This window comes from Saccopteryx leptura, chromosome 6 (assembly GCF_036850995.1).
Source record: "Saccopteryx leptura isolate mSacLep1 chromosome 6, mSacLep1_pri_phased_curated, whole genome shotgun sequence".
Taxonomy (NCBI): Eukaryota; Metazoa; Chordata; class Mammalia; order Chiroptera; family Emballonuridae; genus Saccopteryx; species Saccopteryx leptura.
The window spans coordinates 10,708,079-10,722,434 of record NC_089508.1 but is presented as its reverse complement, the minus strand read 5'-3'; the positions used below and the strand labels follow the sequence as shown (position 1 = coordinate 10,722,434).

Here is a 14,356-nt window from a genome sequence, read left to right as displayed (position 1 = left end):
CAATAACTTACATTCCTAGAGAATTTTATTGGTTTCAAAATGTACGTATTTGTCTGAAAACATTCCCGGCATCTACAATGATCCAGGCTCTTTGCTGGGCACTGAGCAAGAAGTGAGGAATAGCAGCTTCCTGTCCCCAAGGAGGTCACACGATGTAGTTGGGGACACTCTCAGGGAGCCGTTTAAAGCCTTCTCAGGGTGACACAAACAGAGGCAGTTGTGAGGAGGGCAGTCCGGGAAGAGACGGGGATAGGTCGATTCAAGCGGCAGAATGCAGGACGCGGGACGCAGGGCGCAGGACGCAGGGCGCAGGGCGCAGGGCGCAGGACGCAGGGCGTGGGCGCCTTCCTCGTGGGATTTGCTCTGCGTAAGAACCCTGCGAGCTGGGCTCCGCACGTTTCTGTTATTGCTATTTTAAGGATAAGGCTGTCGGGGCTCAGAGATGTTAAGTGAAGGGCCTAAGGTCACACAGCCAGTAAGTGATGAAGGGAGGATTTGAACCTCCACACCCCGTCCTCGTTCCACCCTGATGCCTCTTCATTCGTCCGTGTCTTCACCCATTCATTTCATCCGTGGTCGGTTCCGGGCTTGCCTGGCTGGGGCTGCGAGGCATCAGCCTTCCCTGTCCCTGCCCTCAGGGAGTTCACAGGTTAAAGGTGGGACCAGGGACTGTAGGTCGTGGTGAGGGCCAGGGAGAAAACAGCCAAGAAAGCGAGTGAGTAAGAAAAGGGTGACCACGTGTCCTGGGAGGGGGGTCCCGCAGGATTGCTGAGGGGGTGACATTTCGTCGGAAACCCGAAGGACCAGAAGGAGCTAGCTGGCCATGTGGAGGCCCTGGGGACATGCGTGATGTCTGGTTCCGAAACCTGCTCTGGGTCTATTTGGGTAGAAAGTATGATATTTGGGGATAAAAAGTGAACAAGGACTCCACCGGGTCTTGACTACCTGTGATGCCGTGTGTGCGTGTGAGCACAAGCCCGTGTGTCCCTTGACTTTGGGGCCCCTGAGTCTCTGTGGGTAGCAGGTGGATGTCATGAGACCCAAGCCCCACTGCAAGGTGGGGGTGTTGGACAGGAAGAGGCCTTTGCAGCCTCGGCCGCGCTGGCCGAGGGACTGCACTGAGGGCGGGCGGACCTGGGCGCAGCCCCTGCCCCGCTGTGCTGATCCTCTGTCACGTGGAAAATGGGCACAGAGAGACCCAGCGAGCGTGGCTTTGCGCACATTCAGGGGATGGCTGCGCCCTGGGCACACAGGGAGCACTCGGTGTGCGTTAGGGGAGGAGGCGAATCCCACTCACATCACGTGCGTGGGATTTGCGCCCCAGCAGGGCCGAAGCCCGGCTTCCTTTTGGAGACAAAGGCACAGAACTGAGCCTAGAAAGTTTCAGGTCACAGCAAGAGTGAAAGGAGCCAGGCAGAGAAAGACAAGTATCGTATGATCTCACTCATATGTGGAATCTGATGAACAAAAGAAACGAACAAAACAGAAACAGACTCATAGATACAGAGAGCACACTGACAAGCTGTCAGAGGGGAGGGCTGGGGGAGGGGCTGGGTGGACAAGGTGAAAAGGTTAAGGAAAAAAACCACGCGCAGACGCAGACAGCAGTGTGGGGGCCACCAGAGGAAAGGGGCGTGGGGGTAGAAGAAGGCAAAGGGGGATAAACGGTGACAGAAGGAGACTTGACTCGGGGTGGGGAGCACATGGCACAGTGTACAGATGATACGTTATAAAATTGTACACCTGAAACCTCTATCATTTTACTAACCAATGTCACCCCAATAAAGTCAATAAAAATTTTAAAAAGTAAAGAGTGACAAGATACAGGGCTGAATCCTTCTCCCCTACATTACTTGTGCCTGGGTCTTAAGTGAGGGCCACGTGACCTTGGATAAGTCATTTTGCTTCTCCGTGAGACCTTTATTTCTCAGGAGGCCGGATGAATGTTTACACTCACTCTACAGTGGGTCTCTATTTCCTTATCCACTAGGAAGGAAGGGGGTCAGGGTCTGGATGCAGGGGCCTGCTCAGCTCTCGTGTTTTAAGTGTCCGTGGGCGGCCTGGGTGCGGCTCCCACGCTGGGAGAAGGCTGCAGAGGCTCGGCCGGCCGCGCTGGTTTGTGCAGGAGGCTCAGTGAGCTGAGGCTGCTCGTCCTCCGGCCCCCTCCTGAGAAAGAGGAAACTGCGGTCTGACTGAGGCTGACCTGGGAGGAACCAGCACTTCCCAGAGCGCGGGTCACCGTGAGTCCTCTCAGCTCTGGGTTTCCATTTTTCAGGTTGGGTCCCAAAACAGGATGTCCTTAGGGGCAGCACAGTAACCTAGAGCCTTCCAGCTGCCCAAGGAGGTGGCCTGCCTTCTCCTTTAGAAGGGACTCCTTGGTGACAGACATCACGGGCCTTTGCCCAGCCCGACCAGAAGGGCTGGTCTGGCTTCAGCAAGGGCCAGAGTCACCTGGAAGCACCCTGGTAGGTTTCATCAAGGGACAGGCTGAGATACACCAACAGCCACCTTCGTCCTTACCAGCTGGGGCTGGGCATTGGAAAACGTCTGCCTGCTGTTGTTGTTCTTGTCCTTACTCTTAGGGTTAAAAAATGAAGCTGTGTTTCTGGGAGGTTAAGTGACTTGCCCAGAGTCACACAGGGAGGTGGCGGGGTGCTGCAGACAATGGGGTGTGCGGCCCATGCCTCAGCGCAGGGGTCCCCAAACTTTTTACACAGGGGGCCAGTTCACTGTCCCTCAGACCGTTGGAGGGCCGCACATACAGTGCTCCTCTCACTAACCACCAGTGAAAGAGGCGCCCCATCCAGAAGTGCGGCGGGGGTCGGGTAAATGGCCTCAGGGGGGCGTAGTTTGGGGACGCCTGCCTCAGGGTAACGCCAACACAGCTGTCACAGCAACTCCCATCTCCTGTCACCACTTCCCAATACACGCTCGACTTGGAATGAGTGGTGAGCAGAGCATTTTTTTGGGGGGGGGGGATTTTTTAAAATTGATTTTAGAGAGAGAGAGAAGGGAGGAGATTTGTTGTTCCACTTATTCATGCCATCGTTGGTTGGTTCTTGTATGTGCCCTGACTGGGGATTGAACCCACAACCTTAGCATATCAGGGCGACGTTCTTACCAACCAAGCTACCCAGCTGGCCAGGGCCTGCTAAAAAGATTTTTTTAATTTATCTATTTCTTTTCTAAAAGCATTTAAGGTCCAATGCTTAATCGTGTGTCTGTCCCCCACCTCCTACAAAGAAGGTGTCCGCTAGCTCTGTGCTGTCCCGCGCGGCGGCCGCTGGCCACATGTGGCTAGTGAGCCCTGGGATGTGGGCAGTGTGCACGGAGGCGTGATGCCGCCAGCGCCCAGCACACGCTGCATTCCACAGGCTCAGTGTGAGGAACAAGGATGGGAGCATCTCTCTCGTAGTGTTTATATCGATGACATGGAAATGATCATATTTTAGGCATAAATTAATCTCACCTGTCTCTCTTTACTTTTTAATGTGGCTATTGGGACATTCAAAATGCTATATGTGGAATTGCGATTGTGGGCCGTGTCATATTTCTGTTGGTGTGACACGGTGCTGCTCCTGATGGCCCTGGGGCTGGGAGGAGGGGGCCATGTGGAGGCGGGGGCCAGAACAAGGAGGCAGGATGGCCTTGCTGGGGACATGTCCTTTGCTCCTCAGACGAGTTTTCCCAAGGAGACCACATAGACAGGGCTGGAAGCTCTGGCCGGACTCAGCGTCAGTTCCGCTGCATTTAAACATGCAGCCAGTGAGGCAAAGGCCAAGCCACGGCAACACTACTCGCTGTGTGACCTTGGACTAGTTGCTCAGCCCTGAGCTCCGGTTTCTTCATCTGTAAAACGGGCACCTAGCGTAGGATCTCCAGGAGGTCTTTAAGAGGATGCAGTCAGGCACAGTGCGTGTAGCACCTAACGGCACTGGGCACGGTCAGAGCTCAGTAAGCTTGGACAGTAAGTGTGAGTCAGTAAGGTGTTAAAATGCATCCGAGAGACTGGGATAACTTGGTTTTGGATTCACAGCATTTGGGATCTGCCCCTTACGAGTGCCCCTGTTGGCCTCTCCTTGCTTACCTGGTCCATGGGTAGAAGTGGGCAGGTTGGCGGTGGGCACATGCGGACACAGCGGCCTCGGCAGTGGTGGGACCCCGGGTCTTGTCAGCCAGGCTCTGCTCAATGGCCATCTGGACCAGCTCGTCCTCGCTCAGGCTGCTGTACAGGCTGTACTCCTCAGTCCCAATGGCACGCTGTCTGCCCGGAGCTCTGATCTCTGTGGCCATCCTCGGGCGCCCCTCACCCGGCCTCCAGAGGAGACGTTCGGTGGGAAGGAGGAAGCAGCGAATCAGAAAACCCTGCGAGGAAACCAGACCCATCCTGGTCACCAACAGTTTTGTACAATAGCTATGTTTACCCACTGGGAAGGCTGGGCTATCTTCTGGCAACTGCACAATCATTTTTCACCTGTTAATTGTTATGATTCACCTAACCACTCATTTATTCACCAATTCATATACCTATCAACCATTCACTCAACCATCACCCATCTGTCCTTTTATTCACCCTCCTATGCATCCGTCTGTCCACCCACCCACTTATTTATCCAACCACCCTCCCATCTGTCCACTTATCAGCCCGTTTATCCACCCACCCATTCATGTTCCTACCCATGTACTCATTTATCTATCCTATCACCCAGCGTCCACCCATTCTTCCTTTATCTGCCCTCCGATCATTCTGTCCACATCTACCCACCCGTTTTCCATCCATCCTCCCATCCAGCCAGCTCTCCATCTATCTAACCAACCGTCCACTCGTCCATCATTTACTCTTCCGTCCCCGACAGCTTATCCATGTATGCATGCATGCTTCACGAGTGGAGGTTATTCACGGAGCACCTATTCTATGCCATGCACTCTTCTAAGCATGGGTGACACAACAATGACTCCAACAGACAAATCTCCCTGCCCTCCCGGAGCCTACACACGGCGCTTATATTCCTTCCTTCCAGTTGTCCAACAACATCGTCTCCTGGCATCCCTCCCTTTCCCTGCACTGTGCTGGGCCTGAGAATATCACTGACAAGTCAGACACAGCCCCGGGACTTAAAATCTCGTGATCTAGTTCAAATCAATTGTAAAAATAATTTGCCATGTGAAGTCCAGGAACTCTCTGCTAAAAAACAAAACTCCTCAGGGAGATATGGACTTTGGTTGAGTCAACTGCTTTTAGGAAGTAAAGTAAAATGCACTAAGCCTGATTTGCATTTTGACCGACTGACACACAGCATGACTGTTTGGTCAGTGGTTCTTAGCCCTGGCTGAGCAGTAGAGTCACATGATGTCTTTTTAAAAATACCCGGAACACCAGTGGTGTAATTTGGTTTGCTCAGCAAATATTCACCCCCTCTCCCTGGAGGCAGAGTGTCCCCTCTCCCTGCCCCAGTGAGATTGAGCTTGGCCACAGACCTGCTCTGGCCGAGGAACGTTGGTGGACTTGATAAAGCAGCCACTTGATCTATCTGTGCTTGTGCGGTGGGATCTGCTCTTCTGCCATCGCCAGGAGAAGAGCTCCCCCTAGAGGCAGTGCCCTGAGCTGGGCCCCAGAGTGAACTCCCCAGGGGCAGCCTGAGCCAGACCTGCCCAGGGGAGCCCCGCCCAGCAGGGCCTGTGTCTAAAGCTGAGTAAGCCCAGCCTGGGTGGCTTAGCCTGTCTGCATTGACTCGCAGCCTCAGAGCATGCAAATAAATGCTTATTTGGGATACTTTGAATGCAACATTCTTGTGGCTCTGGTCAGCTGATACCCAAAAGTCTAGGTCCCAAGCTTCACAAAGAGGATATGCAAACAGCCAATAACCCAATGTAAGGGTGCTTAACTTCCTAAGGGTTTGGGGGAAGTTTAGACCAAGACCCCGAAGCACTACCACTGTACACACGGCAGAATGACTCACGTCGAAAAGGTGGGGAACAGCAAGTGTTGGGAAGGGTGTGAAGCAACCAGCATGCCCACCACGATCGCTGGGAATGTCAGATGGGGAAACCGCCTTGGAAAATCAATGGCATGTGCTAATGCCGAACATACACATGTCCAGTGACCCCAAAATTCTGCTCCTAGCCCTATGTCCAAGAGAATTATGTACATATGTCCACCAAAAGACAAGTTCAAGAATATTTACAGCACCACTGTGCTATTCATAGTAAAACTGATTGGAAACAGCCCAAATGTCTATCAGCATTTGAACGGGTTACCACATTGTGTACATTCACGTGAAGGATGGTCCACACCAATGAGACAGACGTTCTGCCTCTACCCATGACAGCGTCTCAGCAATCACCCTGAGCTAAGGAGGTCGGGGGACCACATAGATACATGATCCAATGTACGCAAAGTTCAAGAACAGGCAAAACTAAACTGCGGTTATAGAAGTCAGACTGGTGGTAACCTATGGGAGCACTACAGTGCCACCTGACCTTGGCCAAGTCCCTGTTCTTTTCCTTCTCCGGGCCTTGGTTTTCTTATTGCAAAAAGAAGGTTTAGGGTGAAAGGTTTCCAAGGGCTCTTCCAATTCTAACTTCTACAACTCAATGAGATGTTTGCTTTAGCTCTGTGCTATGAAACCCCAAACACTGTCCCTGGGGATCCCCACTGGCAGCCTCAACAGGGTCACTATATGTATAGAACTTAGCATTGTTCATGGGGGAATAGGGGGCCAGGCAGGAGTGGAAGGATCGTAGATATAGATAGCAGGAACTCTAACGTCTAGTTTCAATTCTGCAACTTCCTAGTTGAATGACCTTGGTCAAGTCACTTCCCCTTTCGGGGCCTCAGTTCCTTTCTCAGTAAAACTGGGAATGAGACAACCGACTTGACTGTGCTATAGAAGCGATACATGAGCTGTGACATGTGTGGGCCGCCTGGAAGAGGTAAAACAGGCATCTGACGGGGGCCCCTCTGGGTCCTCGCCCAGGGCAGGTAGCTGCTGGCCCTGGTGAGGGCTGAGCAGAGGCGGGCGGACAGCACTCAGGCACTGTGCCCTTCCCCGACCAGATGCTGTAAGGGCGAAGGCAGCCAGGGAGGGCCAGGCTCCAGCAGCCAACTCCGGACTGCCAGGCCCTCCCCCGCACGTTGGCGGTGACATTTAAACCCTTTTCCATTAGTCGGTTATTCCATGGCATTGCCCTGACAACAGCCCTAGAAGGGAAGGACATTGTTTGTTCAACTTATGAATTCTGCAACACCTCTCCTCTTTCCACAAGGGCCCGACGCTCCCATCACAGATGAGGCAGTTACGGTTCAGGGAGGGAAGGCAAGGGTTTGCAAGAAGACAGACAACTGTAAAGATGGGCTTTGCAGCTGTCTTCCTCACTCGAATCCAGTGCTCCTGGGAACTCCAGGACCACCGGTCCCGGTAACTGATACCCACCCACCCCCGGGGCACACTCAGGGGTCTCAGCAGGCGGGGGTGTATTGCCGCCCTCACTCAGCCCAGTCACCTGGCCTACACTTGTGCCCTGTGCACCACGTCATGTTCTGGGCCCATCCAGATGGAAGAGGTGGGCACTGACCTTGAAGGGACCTTGAGGGACAGGGCTCCTGCCTTTAAGAGGGCGAACCCCCTACCCCACGGTGGGCTCGGTCGTCTCTAGCTTTCCGCACTGAGATCCTCAGTATTTGAGGGCCCTTGGGTAAATCACCCATCTTTAGAATTCTCATGGGCACGATGGAGACAGTAGTAAGTGTTATGGCTACAGGGTTGGTTGTAGAATCAAGAAGACTCAATGTGCACAGGCTTAGTGCTGGGCCTCTCGGGTACCAGGCTGCTTCACAGGGGACTCCCCATCACTGGGCCTATGCAATTACAGATTGGGGGTGTCTGTCAGGGACACTAGGGGTCTTTTCCCAAAGATGGGGCAGCTCAGCCTTAGCACAGGCGGGCAGTTATGAAGTAGCCTGTGGGGTTAGCTTTGACCCTGTTCAAATCACAGCATTACCATTTATTAGCTGTGTGGCCTCTTAGAACCTCACTTTCTCCACCTGTAAAATGGGCATAATAAGAGTAGCTACATCATGGTGAGGGGAGTAGAGATCCCAGACGATGCCTTCCTCCTCTTTGGGCCTCAGTTCCCCATCATCACTCTACTCAGCTTGGATTCTGAGGCCGCTGCTGGGAGCTGGCAGAGTTCCAGGCCTGAGTCCTGGAGAGAGGCCAGCGGTCTCAAGGGACCCTCTGGGAGGCTGGCTGGGACGAAAAATAGCCTTTCCCAGGGAAAGCGGCCATGCAGTGGGCTTTGCCCAGTCAAGGCCTGCAGAGAGAGGAGCTCAAGAGTAGTCAACCCAAGGCCAGCTCAGAACAGCAGACTGGGGCACCCCCGGGGCCTCCAGGGGCTCCTCTCTTGCCTCCTTCGTAGCATCTCAAACATTGGCTCCAGGGGACCCCCCACCACCTCTCCCAGGTGGCATGGGTGTCAGTGGCTGTGACAGGGTTCCCTGAATTAACCCATGAAAAGCACTCAGAACAGTACTCTTTTAAGCTGGGCCTCAGTTTCTACATCTGTGAAATGGGCATAGAGGCAGGAGCCCTCGCAGAGCTGTGGTGAGGATTAACAGTGTCTGGAAAAGTGGTCCTTCCTCCCCCCAGTCCCTTCCTCTCCCCACCAATCCAGACTCGCTGACAGCCAGGGGGCTGGTGGGGGGATCCGTCACCAGGGGGTGGGGGTGGAGTCTGTGGCTGTTCGGGGGCTCCCTGGATGTCTTGTCAAAAAGTTTGGAGGGTGGGGAACATGGCTGGGGGAGCAGGGGGCAAGAAGGGACTGGCGCCACCCTCCAGGATGCCAACCTCCCCCTCAGCAGGGACTTGGGTCCAGAGGGTGAGTCCTCAGGTCATTTGTAGATGGATCTGAGTTCTCCACTCATCCCTCTCCTTCCCATCTCTGCCTTGTCACCTGGCCAGCCATCCTTCCAGATGCAGTGCATGCATCTCCTCCACCAGGAAGCCCCCCCTGATTTGATGGCTGAGGCATCCTGAGCTGCCTCCCAGGGCACCATCCCTCATTCCTGTTGCTCTAACTGCTGGCTATGGGCCTGAATCCTCACAGAGTTGGGAAACTTCAGCAGAGCAGTTTTTACATAACAATCCATCTATCTTTCTGTCCCAAAAGTTTCAAGGTTTTCTAAACATCACATAACCCTTAGTCGAAGGTACTCCTAACAGCTGGCTGCCTGGGCTCATTGGAGCTGCACGAGGAAGTAGGGAATGACCCGGGCTGTTCCTTGGCCCCCGGGGTCCCCAACCCTATTCCTTGAAATCCAGTGAGCTTATCTTTCTGGTCTGCTGTTCCCGGGGGATCCAGAGGCGTCCTGCGCAGTCTGAGGAGACACATCTAGCTGGAGGGCTTCTGGCAGTCAGCGACTGAAGTGCGCTCCCCCTCCCTGGGTCCTGTTGCTTTAAAACCTACACTATAAAGACTGCTGGTGCTGTGGGTCCCTGCACTGTTTCCTGGCCACTTGCACGTACTGCACCATGTACCTTCTCCATCCCCGGGGCGGAGTGTAAGATTCTTCCCATGGGCCAGACGGAGACTGGGGCCCAGACTGTAAGTGGCAGAGAGGTGGAGACTAGGCCTGCCTGCCCCTTTTATCGTCCGACCCTCCGACAATGGATATCAGGGCGGTGGCCAGCGGTTAGTTCCTCTGAAAGTATCTGCTCGGGCTAAGGGGTGAGCTGGCCTTGGGGGGAAGGGAGAGTGGAATCCAGGCCCCTCACTGGACTCCTCCTCCAGAAGGGCCCGGGTCCCAGCCCCAGGGTGGGCCTTTGCCATGGGGCAGAGCTGGCAGGCCTTCAGCTGCTGGTGGCCAGCGCTTCACAGCTGCTGGGAGTTTAAGCCTTTTGTCCAGACTCTAAAGATGCTCAAAAGCTCCTCCCAGCATCACTAATCCCAGACTTTGATGCTGGTTTCAAGCGCCTGGCTTCTCTCAGGCGCCGGGGACCTTAGGCTTTGGGTTTGGGCCAGGGTTGCAGGATGTTACCAGTGGGATCTGCTCAGGGCTGCAGGCCTCAGCTGACCCCACAGTGCAGGCTCCTCTCCCTGCTGGCTGGACGGGAAGCTGAGGCCCAGAGAGAGGGCACGGCTGGCCCAAGGTCACCCAGGTAAGAGGTGATGGCCAGGGAGTGGGACCTGTCTAAAGCTAGCTAGCTCTGCACCCGCTCACCACGCCCCCGGACACTCTGTGAACGGTTTTAAGGGGTGAGGGTCTGTCGCCCCAAGACTCTGTCTGAAATGGAGGTGCTATGAGTACCAGCTAAGAAAAGCATCAACGAATGTCACGTTTCTATTTTGTATCTTTGGGTCCCAAGCTGTTGAGTCTCTTTCTAGTCCCGTGGGTCACTGTCACCAAGCTGTTGAGTCTCTTTCTAGTTCCGTGGGTCACTGTCACCTTAGCCTCTCCGTTGGAGGACACTTCTCTCCCCTCGGGCCCTGCAGGGGTCTGGCCTCAGCACAGCTATCCTTCCTTCTCCCACGTCTCCTGGCCCATCTCTCTGTCTGTCTCCCCTGGCGGCCAGCCACATGTAGGTCTGGACACAGGATTCCAGGCCCCTGACCCCGCTTCTGCCCAGGGCGCGGGGGACACCAGGCTCTGCCCTCTGTGCCCAAGGCCCGGGAGGGGAGTGGGAAGGGCGGGGCTTGCCGGTCCAGCTCCGAGCTTCCAACCGCACTGCTCCCGCCCCTCCTCAGCCCAAGTGCAGCCTGCCCAGCCCTATTCTGGGCACCGGGAGAACAGGGCTCCTCAGCTTGGCCCCTGGGCGGCAGAGAGTTCTGGAAGCTCTAGCTCCGGACTGCAGAGTGGGAAGGCACAGGAGGAGCGGGCAGGGGTGACCTCCCAAGTCCCCTCCTCACCCGGACCCAACAGCAGGGCTGGCTGCAAATCTTCTAATCGAGATCACACCAAAATCTTCTAGTAAGAACTTCCTCCTTTCTGCCCCCACCCCCCGCCGTTTTCTGCCTTTATTTAAATCTTTTTCTTCTCTCTGTTTTCCTTATCTTTTCTCTCTTTGTCCACCCCCTTCTTCTGTGTCCTTTCTTTACAAAGTTCAGGTAAGGAATCACTTTACTTATATATCAGCACTACCTCCCCCAAACATTCTCCTCAACCCCAGAGCTCTTACTGACTGCATTTATACTCCTGGGCATTAATTAGTCCAAGAGAAGGAGCTAGGGGTGAGAAGTAAAGATACAAATCAATCCTGTGGCAGCTGCCTCCTCCAGGCAGCCTGCCCCTCTGCCGCTCAGACGCGGAAGGACATTGGTCAGGTCCGGAGATATTTTTGTGTCTCCTGCGGGAAGGCTGTCTTGGATCTAGCCTGCCCTTGATATATGGGCGTCTTATGATGCCCCGACTGTGCCAGGGACAGGTCGGTCCCCTGGGAGGCTGCAAGCGGCCATGGTTTCGAATGTAGGCACTGGAGGCTCATAGACCAAGAGTCCAGGATTTGATTCCCAGCCTCAATACTTCCTAGGTGTATTGCTTTAGAGAAGACTTTTAATCTCTCGGAAACTCAGTTTCTCCATCTGGGAAACAGGAGTAACAATCATTTTTAACTCATGACGCCCTCAAAAAGAGTAACTGAGCGAAGTCACCACAAGAGATGGTGGTAAGTGCTCAGTGAACGCTCTTGGATGTTGACTGTGCTGTTATCAATTGTAAAGTTCCCAGGGGTGGATTCTATGGGGCCTCTCCCCCAGGGAGGAAGAAGAAGATGCCCCTTCCCCCACAAGGCGCTTGTAGCCTGGCCCGCTTGTGGAAGAATGGGTGATGCAAGCCAGCAGGGTGCCAGGGGAGGCCTCTGCCAGCCCCGGAGGAGCTGTGCTGTAAACAGCCCTGCCACAGCTGTCGGGGCCCGTCCAAGTGTTTTGTAAGTGACTGTAGCATCTGCCACCGGCTGCCTCGCTGTTCACTGCCCCCGGCTTCTCAAGGCAGCCGTCAGGGCTGTGGCTGGTGTGCTGGCCCAGCTGGCTCTGCGGGGACCCCGGTGACATCCCTCCAGCCCCAGCCTCATGCACGAGCTTTCCCTTCATTGAGGCTACTCCTCTGTCCTGTGTGGTGGCATGGGAGGCTCGGTCCCTGCCCAGCCGCGGGTCGCAGTCATTTACCTGCCAGCCCTAAGAGTCTCCGCCTCCCTGCCTCCTCGTTCTAGTTCATTCCCTTGGCTTCCGGAATCAGATCCCGCCTGCCCCTCCTCTGCTCAGAAACAATCAGAACACGTTCCACCCTTCTGACCGACACAGTGGGAGCTGCGTTTGCCTCCAGCTCCCCCTCCCGATGTCACCCCCACTTCTGACTTTCACGGCCCTTTGCCGTAGCTGCACGACACCGTCTACGAACACCCAGACCCACCTGACTTGTCTGCCTCTGCCAGACTGTCCTTCCACCTGGGGGGCCTCCCCCCGCCCACCCCCTGCCTAATGACGTCTCATTCATCCCTTCAAAGACCATCTCCTTGTTGAACGTGTCCCCATGTTTACACACACACACACACACACACACACACACACACACACACACGCACACACACATGCACGCACACATGGTATTCTTGCGTCTCTGCGTTCCCACGTAACATTTCTCATTCTTTACTGTGAGCCACAGTTTTTGTTTCCAAATTCTATTTCCTCTCCTAAAGCCCAAGCCGCTGCAGGTAGAACCCGTGTGGCACCTTGGTCGCCGTTGCCCCAGAATCCTGGGCACACACAGGCGCTCCGTAAAGGTCACATGAAATTGATGCCCCCATATATGGAAATATCTATTCATCCGAAATAAAAGCATTTCTGAGAGCCATTTGTCTGACACATATCGCCCAAGGTTACGGACCAACAATGGCATCATTGATAACTCCCTTGGCATGTCCATTTTTGGAAGCGCACAGCAAAGTGGTAGTCTGAGCAAGAGTCCTCCACAAGAATGGTTAAGTACATGCAGATGTCCAATTCTATGTCCCCCAGACCCGAAATGAAAGTCACCAGCATGCTTTATATAACTCCAGCGAACGGGAGAGAGAGGAAGACGCAAGAAAGTGGTTTGACTAGGAGAGGTTCCGAATAAGCCAGCCAAGCAGTGTCGCTCAAGGTCTGCGTAAGAAAGTTGAAAGCAAGCATTACCTTTAGGCTCTGAAACAATGGGACCGTTCAGGGGTAATAAAAAGGATTTTCTTGCGAGTGTCTTAGTTCAGCACATGCTCCCTGAGTGTTCCTTCTGCCCTGGACCTGAGCTTCTGGCCGTTCTGCCTGGCAGCTCTGAAACGCTCTCCTTTGAAGCAGGGAGTTTATTTCGGGTCCACCGCATGACCAATGATGGCAAGCCAAACTATAAGATGTTGTGAATCTCAGATTTCCTGTTTGGAGATTGCACAGAGGAAGCCGCGGTCCTGCCTTCAGCTCCTCCAGGGTGCACCAGTGACGGGCTTTGCTGCACAGAGCATCCTGGAGCGGTGGCTCTCACGTGACGTCATCATTCGGGATCCTTGACATGGAGGCCATATATGGGTATGTTTCTGGAACTGCCCAGGAGGGAGCGAGAGGGGAGAGAGAAGCCGAGGGTGAAAGAGAGAGAGAGAGAGACAGGGAAAGAGAACGGAGAGACAGAACTGGGAGATAGACAGAACAAGGGAGAAAGAAAGGGTGGGAAAGATGGGAAGAGGAAAGAGGATGAAGAAAAGAGGGAACATGAAGAGAGGTGATGGAGAGAATAAAGGATGAAGGACGGGCTTCGTCCCGGCTACTCTGGCTCCTGCTGAACTGTGTCTGTCCCTCCCTAGCTGGGACAGTCCCCCTGGACCACTGTGGATGGGCTGCCCCTCAGGGTCAGCTCAGTGTCAGCCCCTCTCTGACCAGGTGACATGGTGGGGGTACAAGGGAAAGGCAGAGAAGGGCTGTTGGATTCTCTTTACTGTTGAGAGATTTTTCTTAGCAATAAAAAGTTTGGGAGTGCGTCCCTGGACACACCGTTTCCACGGGCCCCTGCTGGAGACGGGCGTAGACCCCTCTACTCTCTGCATCTACACAGCCCCCTCCCCAGGTTTGGCCTTCTCAGGTGGCCCTCTGCCTTGCCTCCCCCTCCCGGTCCAGACAAACCTCTTAAAGTCGACAGAACTGGAGAAACTAGCTCTCCAAATCTTGTTGACTTATGTCTAGACTCAGCTCTTGCAAACCAGGCGGCCAAATGGTGAGTGGAACGACAGAGAGAACAGAAAGCACACTGGGGGTGGGCAGCGGAGGAGGGGCTGGCCAGTCGCACTGGGACTAATAAGTGCCCACACCGTCCTGCCGCAAGCGCACAGCCTTCCCAGCAAAT

The 14,356-nt window shown here is 54.5% G+C and overlaps 1 protein-coding gene across 2 annotated transcripts in view; it reads right to left on the bottom strand.

Annotated features, from left to right (window-relative positions):
- The window catches only part of ASB2 (ankyrin repeat and SOCS box containing 2), a 41,627-nt gene extending 28,157 nt beyond the window's left edge, over positions 1–13,470 (bottom strand). Inside the window, exons 1-2 of one of the 2 annotated variants that reach the window (XM_066342660.1) lie at positions 13,165–13,470; positions 4,088–4,365 (exon numbers count right to left, since the gene is read on the bottom strand). In XM_066342660.1, coding sequence (XP_066198757.1) covers positions 4,088–4,293 — 206 coding nt within the window. In that variant the 5' untranslated portion in view covers positions 4,294–4,365; positions 13,165–13,470. The remainder of the gene's footprint in view (positions 1–4,087; positions 4,366–13,164) is intronic. The other variant, XM_066342658.1, reaches the window with a different exon arrangement.
- Between the last annotated feature and the right edge of the window lie 886 nt (positions 13,471–14,356).